The sequence below is a fragment of the Phalangium opilio genome, unplaced genomic scaffold, assembly GCF_054372755.1.
Source record: "Phalangium opilio isolate 3A_F unplaced genomic scaffold, DU_Popi_V2 ptg000048l_1, whole genome shotgun sequence".
Lineage (NCBI taxonomy): Eukaryota > Metazoa > Arthropoda > Arachnida > Opiliones > Phalangiidae > Phalangium > Phalangium opilio.
The window spans coordinates 2441931-2454117 of NW_028324170.1; the positions used below are offsets into that span (position 1 = coordinate 2441931).

General features: G+C 36.4%; 2 protein-coding genes and 1 long non-coding RNA gene across 7 annotated transcripts; 1 reads left to right on the top strand and 2 right to left on the bottom strand.

Moving 5' to 3' along the window:
• Positions 1–2312: 2312 nt before the first annotated feature.
• LOC149673641 (galactose mutarotase-like) lies at positions 2313–6854 on the bottom strand. Of its 3 annotated transcripts, none has more exons than XR_016366895.1 (9): positions 6698–6854; positions 6328–6462; positions 6235–6257; positions 5962–6174; positions 5819–5900; positions 5621–5759; positions 4690–4870; positions 2741–4406; positions 2314–2618 (listed from the first exon to the last, which is right to left on the bottom strand). XR_016366895.1 is itself a non-coding variant. In XM_089839274.1 (8 exons), exons 1-8 carry the CDS (start codon positions 6852–6854, stop codon positions 4329–4331), a joined length of 1008 nt encoding a protein of 335 aa, XP_089695400.1. In that variant the 3' UTR covers positions 2313–4328. The 3 variants fall into 3 exon arrangements, 1 of the variants encoding a protein (XP_089695400.1); XR_016366896.1 differs by having other exon boundaries at positions 2321–2618; positions 2741–2819; XM_089839274.1 differs by having other exon boundaries at positions 2313–4406.
• LOC149673642 (uncharacterized) lies at positions 6753–7916 on the top strand. 2 transcript variants are annotated; one of them, XR_016366897.1, is made up of 2 exons: positions 6753–6892; positions 7078–7916. It is a non-coding gene; the product is annotated as an uncharacterized LOC149673642 (long non-coding RNA). The 2 variants fall into 2 exon arrangements; XR_016366898.1 differs by having other exon boundaries at positions 6762–6892; positions 7081–7916.
• A 63-nt stretch (positions 7917–7979) lies between these two features.
• Positions 7980–11900, bottom strand: Hsc70-5 (Heat shock protein 70 cognate 5). Of its 2 annotated transcripts, none has more exons than XM_089839272.1 (11): positions 11610–11900; positions 11342–11514; positions 10834–11159; positions 10401–10525; positions 10145–10325; positions 9911–10073; positions 9092–9845; positions 8909–9003; positions 8731–8823; positions 8265–8405; positions 7980–8191 (listed from the first exon to the last, which is right to left on the bottom strand). In XM_089839272.1, exons 2-11 carry the CDS (start codon positions 11441–11443, stop codon positions 8096–8098), a joined length of 2076 nt encoding a protein of 691 aa, XP_089695398.1. In that variant the 5' UTR covers positions 11444–11514; positions 11610–11900; the 3' UTR covers positions 7980–8095. The 2 variants fall into 2 exon arrangements, with proteins under 2 accessions (XP_089695398.1, XP_089695399.1); XM_089839273.1 differs by having other exon boundaries at positions 11600–11710.
• Between the last annotated feature and the right edge of the window lie 287 nt (positions 11901–12187).

Here is a 12187-nt window from a genome sequence, read left to right on the forward strand (position 1 = left end):
ATTTTGTATCTTCTAGCTTCGAGGATTTTCTCCGTATCTTCGGGTCAATGTTGAGAGGGATAGCAAGTCCGGAAGAAGACATCGTGTAACGGAATCCAACAAAGCTTGTCATCAGGAATAATACGTAGCAAGTCCAGAACAGCGGAAGTCATCGTGCAACGTCAATCCAACAACGGATGTCATCAGGAATTACAAGTCTCGGAATGACCAGCGACAGAAAAATCAAAGAATATCAGCTGCATCTATAAATGAAAATATTAATAACACATCTATTGCCTACTTTTGGGCCGTCCTTAATTAAAAAACTGGCTACTAAATTTAGAGAGAGAGACCAATTGCCATCGACTAATTGCCACCCCGAATTAAATAACATAATTTTAGGAAACCTGCCATTTAATTTTAAGTTAAATTATGTAATTTGATAATGAAAATATTTTAAAATATCCCCCTAAACTAATTTTAGGAAAACCTGACATTTAATTCTAAATTAAATTATGTAACTTAATTATGAAAATAATTTAAAATATCCCCTAAATTAATTTTAGGAAAATCGGCTATTTATTTAAATTAAACTGCGTGTCCCTTTTAATAGCTTAATAATTTAAAATATCCCCCAAATTAATTTTATTAAAACTTGCCATTTATTTATTTAAAACTATTGCCACAGGTAGAACCCATAAATAAAAACTTGAGTCGAAATGGGATAAGGCTTAGGGCAACTGTCCTCGTGTCATAAAATTTTCTCTGCGGAACCCGATGTCCGAAAATCTGTCGCTTTATCTCTAAATTAATTAACAATAGCTCCTACATTAATTTTAGGAAGTCCCGCTATTTATTTTAAAACTATTCCCACAGACAGACCCCGTAAATAACTAGGCTTTAAATGGGATAAGGCTTAGGGTAACTGGCCTCGTGTTCTAAAATTCTCTCGGCGGGACGTGATTTCCGAAAATCATTCGCGTTATCTCTAAATTAATTACGTACCCGTTTAATAGCTTATTATAATAGATCCTAAACTAATTATTATGGGATTCTCTCTTGTCGAGCATCTCGTTGTAAAATTTTATTTGTGGTACTTCATATTTAATAAATAAATAAAATTCACCAACATTTAACACTACCTAATTAATTTAAATGCTTGAAATAAAATAAATAATTTAAGGGGGGCTAGATGAGTTTGGATTATCGTAAAGTTAGGCTTACGGACTGTTAAAGCACCACGAGGCCAAGCAATGGCCGCCAAGGAAATTGAAGAGCTTCGAATTCAGCTTGCATCCTCGGGAAAAACTATCAGCGAAATGGCGGAACGATCAAGAATCAACTTCAAAAGCCGGGGTCACGATGGGCTGAGCGGGAAAGGTTTCTCCAAGCGACCTCCTCGTCGGCTTCCAGGTACGAGTGAACCGGCTGACGGGTAACGATGAACTGAGACGGAAAAGTTTTTCCAAGCGACCTCCTCGTCGGGTTACAGGCACCAAATGAGCCGACTGACCCGTAACGAACAACTAAGTAATTTTCGAACGTCGGGGGGCGCTAAAAGCTCCTATGCGCGGACTCGGGTGCACCATATGCCAGGCACGAAATTCAAATAGCTGAACACCGCTAGGCCTACTAAATGAATGAATGTTAGGCCTAAATGAATGAAGGCTAGGCCTACTAAATGAATGAGGGCTTGGTGTACTGAATGGATAGTCATTACCTATTACCATTAACATATGTCGTGACGTCACAAATCAATTACCTCAGTGACGTCATAGGTCACGTGATCTGACGTCATATCCGGTCACGTGATCTGTCGTCTTAAGTCACGTGATCTGACGTCATATGCCGTCATAGGTCACGTGATCTGACGTCAAAGGTCACGTGACCATTACGTAATTCTGACGTCAAAGGTCACGTGACGATTACGTAATTGTGACGTCAAAGGTCACGTGACCATTACGTAATTGTGACGTCAAAGGTCACGTGACCATTACGTATCGTCTGGCAGTTTGAAATTCAGAAGTCCATAATCATGGAGTGGATTATTGTTGTTGCTAATTGTCTTGTCTTATGAATTAAGTAGCTATTTTATGCTTCAATATTTGTCAGTGAATCGGTAACTTATAACGTATTGGGCCAATAAGTTTTGTGTTTCATTAATAAAATTCATGTTTGTTTTGCGTTACTATATTTCTACTTTATTCTGTTGAGAAAGCACTTTAAATAATTCTAATATAGTGGGTCTAATTCAAAGGATATGATGTTTTTGAATGTATGTGACCCCGTTTCTACACCACAGCCACTTTAGTAAGCTTATAAAGAAAAATGATTTTATCATCCAGATTTATGAATATTAATGCAAATTTTTATTTTCAAAAATAAGACATATATTTCAATATTAGGATATTACATTTGGCTTTATTATAAATAATAAAAAAATGATACAATAATTTATTGAAATGAATGAATGTTTCGTCCAGATTCTGAATTTTTTTTCTGTTATTAACAAATTTTAAGCAGCTTAACATAAAGTACAAAGTTTTCCCACGCTTCCAGGAATTGGGGTTCTTGGATGGAAAACAACGTTTTCGGCTGGAAACTGAAGTATTAGCATGGATTGTTCCTGTATCCAGATTCTGAAAATCAGATCAGAATAATCTCATTTTCTCTGATGAAAGATGCGTGTTTGAGAGGATTCGAAAAACACCGAAAAAAGCGTGAATCCTAAACAGCGTAGCATGATTCTTCCCAGACTCACCCTTTTTGTTTGTTCTCCCGCTCATCAAACTTCAGATGGGCATCGCACCTTGAATTCTCTAACCGTTTGTTGCTTAGACCTTTGGGAATGTACTTTCCTCAAGTAAAGTAGTAATAGAAATAGAAATATATTTCCCCCTTTCCCCTTTGGAGGTAGGAAAAAGTTCGTGTAAAATTTATCCGCAAATTAGGAGAAGAAACAGTAAAGCGAAGCGAAGCTAAGCTAAGCGAATCTAAATGAATCTAAGCTAAGCGAAGCTAAGCTAAGCGAAGCGAATTTAAGCGAAGCTAAGGTAAGCGAAGCTAAGCGAATCTAAGCCAAGCTAAGCGAAGCTAAGCTAAGCGAAGCGAAGCGAATCTAAGCGAATCTAAGCGAATCTAAGCGAATCTAAGCTAAGCGAAGCGAATCTAAGCTAAACGAAGCGAAGCTACGCGAATCTAAGCGAATCTAAGCTAAGCGAAGCTAAGCGAATCTAAGCGAAGCTAAGCGAAGCTAAGCTAAGCTAAGCGAATCTAAGCGAAGCTAAGCGAATCTAAGCGAAGCTAAGCGAATCTAAGCGAATCTAAGCGAATCTAAGCAATCTAGAATCACTTGAAAAATCGTTTAGAATATGTGTTGTAAAATATAACATTTAATCAACATTAATTAGTAATTACAGTTAAGAGGTTGAGAAATGGTAAATAGTTGTATGTTCGTAGCATTGGCCAGGTCCATACAAGCAATCGGGAAAGCTAAACGAAGTTAAACGAAGCTAAACGAAGCTAAACGAAGCTAAACGAAGCTAAGCGAAGCTAAGCGAAGCTAAACGAAGCTAAACGAAGCTAAGCGAAGCTAAGCGAAGCTAAGCGAAGCTAAACGAAGCTAAACGAAGCTAAACGAAGCTAAACGAAGCTAAACCACTCTAAGCCACTCTAAACCACTCTAAGCCACTCTAAACCACTCTAAACCACTCTAGCCACTCTAAACCACTCTAGCCACTCTGAACCACTCTAAACCACTCTAGCCACTCTAAGCCACTCTAAACCACTCTAAGCCACTCTAAACCACTCTAAACCACACTAGCCACTCTAAGCCACTCTAGCCACTCTAAGCCACTCTAAACCACTCTAAGCCACTCTAAACCACTCTAAGCCACTCTAAACCACTCTAAACCACTCTAAACCACACTAGCCACTCTAAGCCACTCTAGCTAAAAGCTAAAAGCTAAAAGCTAAACGAAGCTAAACGAATCTAAGCGAAGCTAAGCGAATCTAAGCTAAGCGAATGTAAGCGAAGCTAAGCGAATCTAAGCGAAGCTAATAGAATCTAAGCGAATCTAAGCTAAGCGAAGCGAAGCTAAGCGAATCTAAGCGAATCTAAGCTAAGCGAAGCGAATCTAAGCGAATCTAAGCTAAACGAAGCGAATCTAAGCGAAGCTAAGCTAAGCTAAGCGAATCTAAGCGAATCTAAGCGAAGCTAAGCTAAGCGAATCTAAGCAAAAATTTTCCTCAACAAATTCTTTGGAAAATGGACTAGAATCACTTGAAAAATCGTTTAGAATATGTGTTGTAAAATATAACATTTAATCAACATTAATTAGTAATTAAAGTTAAGAGGTTGAGAAATGGTAAATAGTTGTATGTTTGTAGCATTGGCCAGGTCCATACAAGCAATCGGGAAAGTTTTTCTGAAAATCAATAGACAATTTCGGAAATTGCCTACAGAGAAACCAACACACAGAGGCGAGGCCGCCATAGGGGGATTCTCCTCTCTCGTTAAGAAGCACCGCTAGAGGCAGCTAGCGTCCCGGGTGTAGAGAACTCAGGCTCCGCCTGGAGTTGCTTGAGGGCGCGAGGGATAATACCTCAATGGCGTCCTCGCCCCTCTGTATTGGTTTCTCTCTAAGCAGTTTCCGAAATGGTCTATAAAGGTAATTACGCGTCATGGGGTCACGTTCAAAATGCACTTACTTTATTTACAGTGTCGGGGTAATTTTGCGTTTCCAAACAAAAAGCCGAGTGTCGCTTATAAGGAGCCGACTCTTTCCCGACTAGAGACTCATCACTGGGCAAAAAGTTGGACGTGTAGAACTGAACACCAGGTTGAGTTGTCAATACGCGTAAACTCCTTCCACTCGTCTCTTCCAAGACTCTTCACAAAGAGAGAGAGAAAGAGAGAGAAAAAAATAATCGCTTCACATAAGTAACGAAATAAGGACAAGTATGGTACGCACGCGTAAGGATAAAACGTTATAGACAAGCCAGGCCTAGTTCTGGACAACTCTTACATGTTACACCTTGGTGTTTATAATTAGTAGTCCTAACCTAGCTCACCCTATAGTTAATCCTTTTAACGAAAGCTAGTTTTCATTGGCAAGAACATTATTTAACAAGTTGTTTGGCGAATATCAAGTTTTACCAGAAGGGGATAATAGAAGAAGGATGACACTCTGTATCCTCTTAATGCTTTAGTTATGTAACGTCATTCTTCAGAGGCTCACCCTTTTAGTTTGCTTTCCCGCTCATCAAACTACAAATGGGCATCGCACCGTAAGATGAATTCTATAATTGTTTGGCACTAAATCCCCAGCAATCATCCCACAAACCTCGTCGTGACGTGGGACAAAAATACGCAAGCGCGTCTTGTCAAATATTTAAACGGTAATAGAGTAATGATGAGGGAACTATTTATCGCGTATGTGATTCGTTTTAGTAACCTTGCTCTAAATGTTCCGATGTTGGAAAGAGTGACGTTACACTTGCCCCGCTTTGTGGTACACTTCTCTCGAAGAGAAGTATTATATACTTCTGGTTTTACTCGGAATTTACCAAACCTTCATTATCGTTTTTTCATTGAGTGAGTGTCATACTTATTGTTGTTACGTTACTTATGACAACTTACTTGGCGGCCAATTGAAGAGGTTGACTTGTTGGAAGACAGAAATTGTGGTCGTACCCGCCACCGGCAATGCCGTCCAAGTTGTCCAATCGTATTCCTCGCCGTAGATCGAAGACTGTTCCTTCAACAGATCGTCTTTCCCCTAAATTCAACAATTACGATTGGTCCAGGGACCAGTTTGGAATTACAAGGTTGTTTTACCAGTGGGAATAAGCGCGTCGTTGACTGGTAAGTAATGATCAGCCTCAATTTGAAGTATATGTCGACGAAGAGAACCAAACCCCTGTTTGAAAAATAAAAATTACTTCCCATGATACCGTATTGTGACGGTTTTCGTGATGTACATGTCCAGCCAAATTGAAATAGGAATGATTGGTCAAGTTGATAGGGGTCACTTCGGTCATCTCCGCAACTTTGTAGTCCATTTTAAGTTCATTACGGGAGCTTAGTGAATAAACAACAGTCGCGGTGACGTCACCAGGGTACCCTTCTTCCCCTGACAAACTTCGATAGGTCAAAACGACCCCATCTCCGTGACGGTCACCTTCCCAAATCACCTGCGTGAATAATTAAAGTAGTTGTGTTTCTAGAAATAGGAATTAACTTTAACCTCTGACCTTATCAAAGCCTTTAGAACCGCCTATAATTAAATATTAGTATTTAATTACGAAGTATGATAGAATTTAGAAAGAAAAAAATTACCACCTTACCATGAAGATGGTTGACCCCATTCTCGTTTCTGGTTAATTGAAACTCTTTGGTACCAATTCGAAAGATCCCGCCGGCAATACGGTTGCAAAAACGACCAATTGTAGCTCCAAAATAATACGGTGCTGCCTGGTATTCTGTGAAAATTAAAAAAGGGATAGTAGCATCAGAAGGGGATAATAGAATTATAGACTTCTGGTAGCATAGATTTGTTTCTACATCGATTTTCATATAACCAAATTATCTTATTGGGTTTAGTTTTCGCATTTTCAACTATTTTAAATTAACCCACAAAACCTTACGTTAATGGAAATTAAACGCTACTATCACTTGAAAAGGGGCTGTCCATAAAATACGTCATTCCTCGCCTACCTTGTATGGTATCGAAACCCAGGACGACGTCATCAATATGTCCATTCTTGTCCGGGACTTTAATAGACGTGATTGTTGCGCCGTAATTGATGATTTGAACAATCATCCCGTTTTCATTTTGCAACGTGAACCATGTTACGCGATTCGTTGTTGCCATTTTCTCCCGTTAACTCCAGACGTCCAAAAACGTCTTCGGTAATTGTTACAGACATATCTAACAACAAATGTTTAAATCAACTTGAGATCGGTTCCGATAAAGTTGGTTATTACATTTGGTTTTATCATAAATAATTAAAAATGATACAAAAATTTATTGAAATGAATGAATGTTTTGTCCAGATTCTGAATTTTTTTTTTTTCTGTTATTAACAAATTTTAAGCAGCTTAAAGGGGCTCACCGACCCCCTCTCCTTTTTTACGCACCCGCTATGTGAAGCTGTATGAGGAAGATCGTCGTTTGTCCCACTGTCCGAACAGCCCCTTTAACATAAAGTACAAAGTTTTCCCACGCTTCCAGGAATTGGGGTTCTTGGATGGAAAACAACGTTTTCGGCTGGAAACTGAAGTATTAGCATGGATTGTTCCTGTATCCAGATTCTGAAAATCAGATCAGAATAATCTCATTTTCTCTGATGAAAGATGCGTGTTTGAGAGGATTCGAAAAACACCGAAAAAAGCGTGAATCCTAAACAGCGTAGCATGATTCTTCCCAGACTCACCCTTTTTGTTTGTTCTCCCGCTCATCAAACTTCAGATGGGCATCGCACCTTGAATTCTCTAACCGTTTGTTGCTTAGACCTTTGGGAATGTACTTTCCTCAAGTAAAGTAGTAATAGAAATAGAAATATATTTCCCCCTTTCCCCTTTGGAGGTAGGAAAAAGTTCGTGTAAAATTTATCCGCAAATTAGGACGTCCCCTTATGTAAGAAACAATACAAAATATTTTACAAAGAACAATAGGTTTTTCAAAGCAAAATTTTTCTTCAACAAATTCTTTGGAAAATCGTTTAGAATGAGTTGTAAAATATAACATGATTTAACCAACATTGATTAACCAGTTTGAGTACTCTTAGAAAAATGAGTTCCAACGGTTCCAGTCTGAGTCCTTGAACTGGAGTACCCGTCATTTTTGAATACAGGCACAGCCCAAGTCAAAAGTGAGGCGCGAAACACCTAGCCCGGAAATGTACCTCTGAAATAAATGATCTCTTAGTTGGCATTGATGCGTTTTTACGCTGTTTTATTGTGAATTAAGAATGCCCACTAATTAAAATCCAGTTAATACAAGGAAAAGAAATTTATTTTAAGTCTACGCAATTTGAAATTAATTAACATTTAAATTTTATTGATATTACACAGACTGACTTTAACAAACGTGAAAAAAAAAAGTTCTACAATTTAACTTTTCTCCTCTTTCTTCTCCGTGTTTTGGCTTGATTCTTCAGTCTGTTGGTTTTGCGAAGAAGACGAACCTTGATCTCTTTCAGCAGCCATCTAAAAATAAAATTAAAAATTATAAAATGCTCTTTTTAAGATCATTATTTTTGGCTACTAAACAAGAATATACCTTTTTGTACGCCATTTCGAATAGTTTAAGAGACGCTTGCTGAAGATCATTAGTAGCCGCTTTGATTGTTTCTCCAGTTTCATTATCCTTGTTGCTCAAAAGTTCCCGAACTTTCGAAATTTTTTCCTTTAAACTGGTACACTTTGTAAAAAGAAAAAATAACAACAATGAGTTAACTTAGTTTACACATAACTAAAAAATAAAAAAAAAATAAATAAAAAAAAATAAATAAAAAAATTAAAAAAAAATAAATAAAAAAATTAAAAAAAATAAAAAAATAAAAAAAAATAAAAAACAATAAATAAAAAAAAATAAATAAAAAAAAATAAATAAAAAAATTAAAAAAAATAAATAAAAAAATTAAAAAAAATAAAAAAAAATAAATAAAAAAATAAAAAAAAAATAAATAAAAAAAATAAATAAAAAAAAATAAATAAAAAAAAAATAAAAAAAATAAAAGTCTCACTTCTTCAGCTGGCAACTGATCTTTAAATTCCTCCATCTTGGATTCAGTGTCGTGAATGATACCTTCAGCTTGATTTACGGCTTCAATGGCTTCCTGTAAAACAGAAAAACAACTTTAAATTAAATCCCTAATACTCAACAAACTAACAAATAAATAAATAAATAAAAATTAAACTTACTTTTTTCTTTCTATCTTCTTCAGCGTGAACTTCAGCATTTTTAATCATATTTTCAATTTCTTCTTTGCTCAATCCACCAGAAGATTGAATGACAACTATGAAAATGTTAAAAAAATAATAATGTTAATTTAATTATAATTAAAAATAATTAGTCTAGAAGTTTGATTTTTTTTTTTAAATTACTTTGTTGTTCTTTTCCAGTTCCCTTATCCCTGGCTGATACGTGAACGATGCCGTTAGCGTCAATATCAAATGTAACTTCAATTTGCGGTACTCCTCTTGGAGCTGGTGGAATTCCAACCAGGGTAAACTGTCCTAATAATTTATTGGCGGCAGCCATCTCTCTTTCGCCTTGATGAACTTTAATCTCAACTTGAGTCTGTCCATCAGCTGCAGTTGAGAAAACTTGACTTTTCTTTGTTGGAATTGTCGTATTTCTGTTGATCAATTTGGTGAAAACTCCTCCTAATGTCTCAATACCCAATGACAAAGGAGTGACGTCCAAAAGCAAGACATCAGTAACGTCTCCCGCCAAAACTCCACCTTGAATGGCGGCGCCAACTGCCACAGCTTCATCAGGATTAACAGCCTTACTGGGTGTCCTGCCAAAGATTTCTTGCACCGATTCTTGAACTTTGGGCATCCTAGTCATGCCACCGACTAAAATAACTTCCCCAATGTCGGATTTCTTTACTTCAGCGTCTTGCATGGCTTTCTTGCAAGGTTCGACAGTTTTTTTAATCAAATCACTAACTAATGATTCAAATTTAGATCTGGATAACTTCAGATTCATGTGTTTAGGGCCGCTCTTGTCCATAGTTAGATAAGGAAGATTAATATCAGTTTGAACGGCCGAAGATAACTCGCATTTTGCTTTTTCTGCGGCTTCTTTCAGACGTTGCATAGCCATGTTGTCTTTGGAAACATCTACCCCTTGCTGAAAAATTTATTTTGGTTAAATAAATAACTAAAAAAAAAGGTGAAAAAATTAAGTCGGCTTACATCTCTCTTAAATTCCTTTGCCAAATAGTTAACCAGTGCATTGTCAAAATCCTCTCCCCCTAAAAATGTATCTCCATTGGTGGACTTCACTTCAAATACTCCTTTCTGAATTTCCAAGACCGAAATATCAAAGGTTCCTCCTCCCAAATCATAAACAGCGATACTTTAACAAACAATAAAAAATAATTTAATATCATATTATCAATTTAAAATAAAGAATAAATAAATTCTTACACTTTATCTTCCGTTTTATCCATCCCGTAAGCTAAAGCAGCGGCTGTTGGTTCATTGATAACTCTCAGAACATTTAAACCGGCAATCTGACCCGCGTCTTTAGTCGCTTGCCTCTGAGAATCATTAAAATATGCTGGAACTGTTACTACCGCATTTTTAACAGCTTGGCCCAAGTAACTTTCTAAAATAATGAAAACACAAATAATTAAAACTGGTTAAATGCAAAATTAAAAAAATGAAGTAAAATTAAAGTTACCAGCTGTTTCCTTCATTTTAATTAAAATAAAGGCTCCAATTTGGCTAGGGGAATATAGCTTCCCTTTGCTTTCAACCCATGCGTCTCCATTTGAGGCTTTTACAATTTTATATGAAGCAGTTTTTCTAGAGTAATTTAAATTAATATGAAGCAGTTTTTCTAGAGTAATTTAAATTAATATGAAGCAGTTTTTCTAGAGTAATTTAAATTAATATGAAGCAGTTTTTCTATAGTAATTTAAATTAATATGAAGCAGTTTTTCTAGAGTAATTTAAATTAATATGAAGCAGTTTTTCTATAGTAATTTAAATTAATATGAAGCAGTTTTTCTATAGTAATTTAAATTAATATGAAGCAGTTTTTCTAGAGTAATTTAAATTAAATAAATTTCTTACTCCTATAAATAAATAATAAATATTTAAAATTAACTTACAAATCTTTCTGGACTTCAGCATCTGTGAATTTCCGTCCTATTAGACGTTTAGTTGCTGAGAATGTATTTTCTGGATTTGTGACTGCTTGTCTCTTTGCTGGCATACCCACCAACCTCTCACTGTCCGAGGCAAAAGCGACTACCGAAGGAGTTGTTCGAGAACCCTCAGCATTTTCAATTACTTTGGGAGTTTTGCCTTCCATAACGGCAACGCAAGAATTGGTGGTTCCCAAATCAATACCAATAACTGTTCCTTTGGGTGCGTCAGATTTTTGTCTTGTTGGAATGCCATTTTGACACAACTGGGGAGTTGCTAATAGTGTATTCTTCGTGTATATAAAAAAATAGTAACGATTAGAAATTTGTGATCAACAACTTAAGTTACGATTATATAAAACGCCAAGGCTTAAAAAAACGCATGGCTATCCCTAACCTTGATATTGCATCATGCGTTGCATGGGCGATTAAGATTTTTAGGCTTAACTTAATATTAAAATAATCAACTTACATTTTTGGATAATGACAAAAACCCACGTTTAATTATCTGGTCAGTTATAAAAAAATATGATGTGGGCAATTTGGAAGTTGTAATTTTCGCTGCGTTTATCATTTTGTCTTTTAACTCTTAAGCCTCGGCTTCTTTTGAATAATGGGATTTTTACCAGATATTTCAAGTTGCACCTGTATTAGAGAAAGTTATTAAGTTAAGATAAACGTACACTATTAATTTAGTTTAATATTAACTCTAAAAAAAGATAAAACTAACCGAAACTTACCACTAAAACGTTGCCGGCAAACCGCGATAACTCTGATTAACCTAGAACTTTTCCAAAGAATGAGGAGGGAATGACGCAATTTTCTCAAAGCCATTAAAGCAGAGAGAATTTAGAAGGGGAGTGGAAGAGGTGGTTTGGAATGTAGCGCAACGTCGTCTGCTAAACGTTATCTAGGCAGGTCGATTTCCGGTATGATGCGTTTGTAACAGAGAGATTTTAGAACACGTGACCGGAAACTCGCCTACCCCAAAAAGCTCAACGCGACATCTTGTTTGGGCGTCATCACGTTTAATAGAGTCAAAGGGGGGGCCTTCTACTCCCCTACTAAATTCTCTCTGATTAAGATTTCCACGGCGATTGGTTAAAACCGGAATGCATACAGCTAATTAGGAATCATTGATTCATTGTGCCCGATATATTGCATGTTAATTTCTATGCTGGTCTTATGGGCAACACGTGTAATAATTTTTTGTATCGAAGAGCAGCAGTTTTAGTTTTTCAGAAGATGAAATGGAAATAGTTGAATTGCTGACTGCAGTAATTCGTAATTATCGTAAGCTTGTAGTGAAAAACAGTAA